This window comes from Nestor notabilis, unplaced genomic scaffold (genome assembly GCF_000696875.1).
Source record: "Nestor notabilis isolate BGI_N333 unplaced genomic scaffold, ASM69687v1 scaffold22167, whole genome shotgun sequence".
Lineage (NCBI taxonomy): Eukaryota > Metazoa > Chordata > Aves > Psittaciformes > Psittacidae > Nestor > Nestor notabilis.
The window spans coordinates 10,100-14,924 of NW_009937200.1; the positions used below are offsets into that span (position 1 = coordinate 10,100).

General features: G+C 52.1%; 1 protein-coding gene across 1 annotated transcript in view; it reads right to left on the reverse strand.

Annotated features, from left to right (window-relative positions):
- Positions 1–565: 565 nt before the first annotated feature.
- Positions 566–4,825, reverse strand: part of LOC104408962 (dynamin-binding protein-like) — a 5,557-nt gene continuing 1,297 nt past the window's right edge. The window contains exons 2-4 of the mRNA XM_010018713.1: positions 3,511–3,633; positions 932–2,957; positions 566–647 (exon numbers count right to left, since the gene is read on the reverse strand). Of these exons, the coding sequence (XP_010017015.1) occupies positions 566–647; positions 932–2,957; positions 3,511–3,633 (2,231 nt within the window). The remainder of the gene's footprint in view (positions 648–931; positions 2,958–3,510; positions 3,634–4,825) is intronic.

Sequence of the window (4,825 nt, forward strand, 5' to 3'; positions counted from 1 at the left end):
TTCGGTAACAGAACTCCAGTGTCAGAGCTCCTGGGAGACGCTGGCAAAGGGACTGTGGGAGATGTATGTGGTCCTGTCTTTCCACTTTGTCTACTGTAATATCAAGCATAACGTAATTAACAGCACTGATCTTTATATGGCATCTTTGGGTTTCAGAGTCCAAATGTGCTGATACAATCACAGCAAATTTCTTCACCCAGAGTAATTTTTCCCAGCTCCATGGACAAAAGTAATCTTTCCAGCTACAGACATGATATAATTTAAAGTTCTTTGTTGCTGTTACCAACAGCACAGTATCATTTTTCTGTCCTGGACTCCATGGTTGGAAGAGCACAGAGGCAGGCTCTACCTTTTGCCACTAGCCCATCCCACTCCCAGGCCAGGTTCAGCACCCTTCTGTGCATCCCCTCTGATTTAAGTGACATTCCCCAAAAGTCTGTATCACCATCAGAGCAGAATGGGATGCAGGAAAGCCCTGACAGGCTGAGGACAGTCATACTACAGACATCAGTCAACTCAAACCTCAACTGCAGCACCACCAGCAAAGCCACTCTGAAGCTGCTGCTTACTCCCCTACAGCTACGAGAGGATGAGGCAGGGAAGTTGAACCTGTAGCAGCTGTGGTTTTGTTTGAGAGCAAGGACACACTGGCAATGGATCAGATCAGCACTCTGGATGTATGGTGGGGCTGAAAAGGATGTGTGAGAGTCAGAAGGAAAAGAGGATGGGGAAAGCCAGGGATGAAGGATGTCCAGAGAATGACTCTGTGGCTCTCTGAGGCAAAATCATGATGATTTGTACTATAACAATGCTTACAAAATGACCAAAATCAGGAACTAAAGAAGGAAATAAAACAATGGCTCCAACAGTGCCTGTACACAGCATGGCACAGCTGTCCCCCTGAAGCATCCCATCCCATGCTACTGCAGACTCACCTCTCAGCTCCTGCAGCTCCACACTGAGGCTCTCGATGTTGGAGTCACAGAAATCAAGGTTTTCCAGGGTCTCTGCTCTCACCAGCTCATCCTGCTGCTCCTCCAGCATCAGACTTAGCTCAGTGCGGGTCTTGCCGTAGGCCTCCAGGTCTCGCTCCACCTCTCCTATCCTCATCAGCAGAATGGAGTGGGGGGAAGCTGATCCTGCACGTGTCAAGTCCTCACGTCCCTCCTCCACCCGCTGCTCCTGGGCACTGGGCTGAAGCTGCGCAGGGGCCGCGTTTTTCCGCTGGTTGCTTGGTGGAGGCCGGGGTGCAGGCCGGGAGGGCCTGACCGAGAAGGACAGAGACCCGCCTTTGGGCACTTGGCCACCCAGCCTGTGCACAGGAGTTGTCACAAGGCTGCTGGGCCGAGGAGGGGGTGGCCTCAGGGCTTTCCTCCTCTCTGGCTGCCTGGCTTGGGGGGCAGACTCAGGAGACCCACGGACAATGTCCTTCTCAGAGCTGTAGTCCAAGATAGAGAAGTGGCGGGAGACCTTGTCCTGCTCAGCGCTGGTACTGGACAGGCTCTTCTCAAACTGCACCAGCTGCTCAGTCAGTTTGGAGTCGAGGTCTGTGCAGCTGTCCCCCTGTGCCCCGAGTGGGCAGCATTCCCCCCAGCTCCCAGCCCACGTGTCCAGACCCACTTGGGCACCTCCCAGGCTGGAGGTACAGGGTTTGGACTTCTCCTGTTGACTGTCCACACCGTTGTCCAGGTCCTGGGTGCTGCTCTGGCTCTCTTGGGGCTCAGATGCCGCCCAGTTGTTAGGAGAAGTCACCTGGCTCCTGCAAGGATCCTTGAGGAAGTGGGGAGCTTGCAAGGACACAGTGGGACTGTCTCCATCACGCTTGGGTAGGGTGTGAGTTTCTGAGTTTCCTGGGGAGGCTGAAACAGTCCCCTCAGGCTCCAACTCACCTGCTTGGTCAGGTCTGTTGCCCTGTTGGGGGGGCAGCTGAGCAGAGGGGAGAAGGCCATTGACTGTCTTTGTGTGGCCAAAGGGGAAGGAGTCTGCTGTGCCTTTGGGAAGTTGTCCTTGGTGTCCTGTGCTGGGAAAGGCCTGATGCTGTCCCAAGTCAGTGCCAAAAGGATTCTCTGACCTCTCCGCCTGGTGAGACAAAACAGTGTCAGGCTCAGGGTGTGCTGCTGAGCCATCCTCCTTTTCCCTGCCATCTTTCCCAGGCAAAGGAGGAGATTTGGAGCAGGTATTTTCGAGGTCCTGATGGGCTGAGCCATGCTCCTTTTTCCTGCCATCTTTCCCTGGCAAAGGAGGAGATTCGGAGCAGGTATTTTCCAGGTCCTGATGGACGGTCACTCCACAGTTGCCTCCATGTTGGGGATCCCCAGCACTTGCCTTATCCCTGCAAGCCTCAGAAGCTTCCAGCCTCACAAATCGGTGTGGAAAGATGCCACATTTCCCCCTCAGCTCCCCTTCCAGCCATCCATCCTCCAGAATGCCTATGATCCGAATCCTGTCACCCACATCGAAATCCAATTCCTTGGACTCCAGTGCTTGGAACTGATAAAGGGCAACACCGTAAGTGCTCCCTGGCTCCTCCTCCTCCTTGGGGGCCACTTCCACTGTCCCATTGATGTCACAAGTCCCTGTGGGTTCTGGATCCACTGAGGTTCCTGATGCTTGCAGAGGAGTAAGCAGTTCCACAAAACCCTCTGGGAAGATGCCCCTATGGCCTCTGAGCTCGCCTTCGAACCATCCAGGCTCTGGGACACCAACAATGTTGATCACATCCCCTTCCCTGAAGTCCAGTTCCTCTTCCAGCTGAGCAGACAGGTCCATTAGGGCCCGGGCTTGGCCCAGTGAATAGGCAGGCACCTCCAGGAGAGCGCTCTGGGACAGCTGACGGCTCTGAACCGAAAGGCACAACTCCCGCACACATGATGAAGGGAAAAAGCCCTTGGAACCCCAGCTGCTTCGGCCCTGGAGCCAGCTGGAGGCCAGAGACCCCCCAAGGATCACCAGGTCTCCTGCAGGGAATGAGACAAACCAGTTTAAGTCTGCCATCATGATTGCTTCTCACCTTTTATTCCTGCCTCCCCATGACCCTCCTGTCTGTGGGTGAGGACTGACTCTCTGCACAGAGCACAGTGCATTCTGGGGATGCACAAGAGTACGGAATGGCAGTAAGGCATGAAGCATTGGCAGCCTCCTGCACACGTCTAAGATACAGTTTTGGCTTGCAAACAGTGAAGGTCCACCAAAGCTTTGATTTCTCCCTCAAATGCAAGTCTAAGATTTGGGAACTGGAAGGCAGTTAAAAGGCAGCTGTACGTTTACTATGATCAGACAACTCCAGTTTTTGGAGTTTCAAGAGTAATGATAGATCATGAAAAACTGGTACCAGAGTAGCAGAAGCCCAAAGGTCCATGGTGGATTTGATATGAGCCATGTCATGAGGTTATTAGGAAATTCCCCTCTCTCTCCTGTCACTCTAGGCAGGATGCTGTGACTGGGTTCATGCTTCTGGAAGGACAGGTGAGGGCGACAAGGTGCCAAGCAAAAGAAGGGAATGTAGATTACCTCTCTGCAATGACAAGCTTCCTGGCTCTTGAGATGTGAAGTCACTGGTACAAACAAACAGTTTTTCTCCCTGCTTCAAAGGGGGAATATCCACAGGCTCCACAAAGCTGCTAGGAAACTGCCCTAAAATGAGAAACAGTTGTAAGCAATGAGTTTTTCCTATAGGCCACTGCCACTCCCTCCACACTCCTTCCAGGTTTTGGGATCTATTAATCTCTTGCTGAAGGAAAAAACCCAGCTACCCAGCGCGCCTCAGTAGCATGGTGGAAAATGAATGAGCCTGGGAGTTGAGAATTCCTGAGGTTTTAAATGCTTAAGAGCTAACAGAAAACAAAAAGCTTTGTGCCCTGGCTCACTCCAGGCAACCAACAGTCTGTGTTCGTAACTGGGACTGTGCCATCAGCATGGAGTTGCTGGGAACAGACGTACTAGGTTTTCTCTGCTTTCAGTGTTTGCTTAACAGCTCAGAGCCTGATGCGGACTGAGATCCAGCAGTGCTGGATAACAATACCAGAGTCTTCTGACTGGGCACATCCACTTGGTGCTCCTCACTCTGCAAGGCTTGGCTCCTGTGCGGCCTCAGAGCAGAAGTCAGGCCATCACACTCAGGATGACCATGTCTGCAAGTCACAGGCTCTGTCACAGCTTCACCACTGCTGAGGCTCCAGGGACCTTCCCCTTGGCACCCATTGCTGGATGCCCAGCTGTTCTGAACAGGCCATAGCCAGGTGGGGCAGCACACACTTGTTGGCCATGATAAAATACCACCCAGTTGCTAATCTCAGTCCTGGGAGCAGAGGATGTGGCAGAGTCCACTGCAAAGGCCGCTAAAAAAGTCATTTCTGTCTTTTATGATTGGCTGCAAGGGGATTTGATGCAGTATGGGTTAGTAGCACTTCTAGCTTTCACACTTCATGCTCCAATACAGCATCCACGTTCTTCAGTAACACCTGAAGACACCATATCCTAGACACCCAAAACTCTGCACGGGGCTTAGGCAATCTGGCATCTGTTGTCATTAACCTGAGGTGCAACCAGCAGCCTACAGGCTACTAGGCTTAGTGGCTTTCTTCACAGTTTTAGCCTCCTCTTCCATGTCTTAGTCTCCTGCTCTATACATGGAAACAACCTAATGCTGTTTGAAAGGAAGTCATGGAGCTGCATTAAGTATTCCCCACAGAGTACTGAGTATTACTATTGGTAGGTTGCAGCACTTCCACAGCTTCTACTCAATGGCACTTTTTTCAATTTCCTACAACTTTAGCTTAGAAAACTGGGCTGAAAACTACAACAGCTGTTCCAAGGGAAAGCAGGA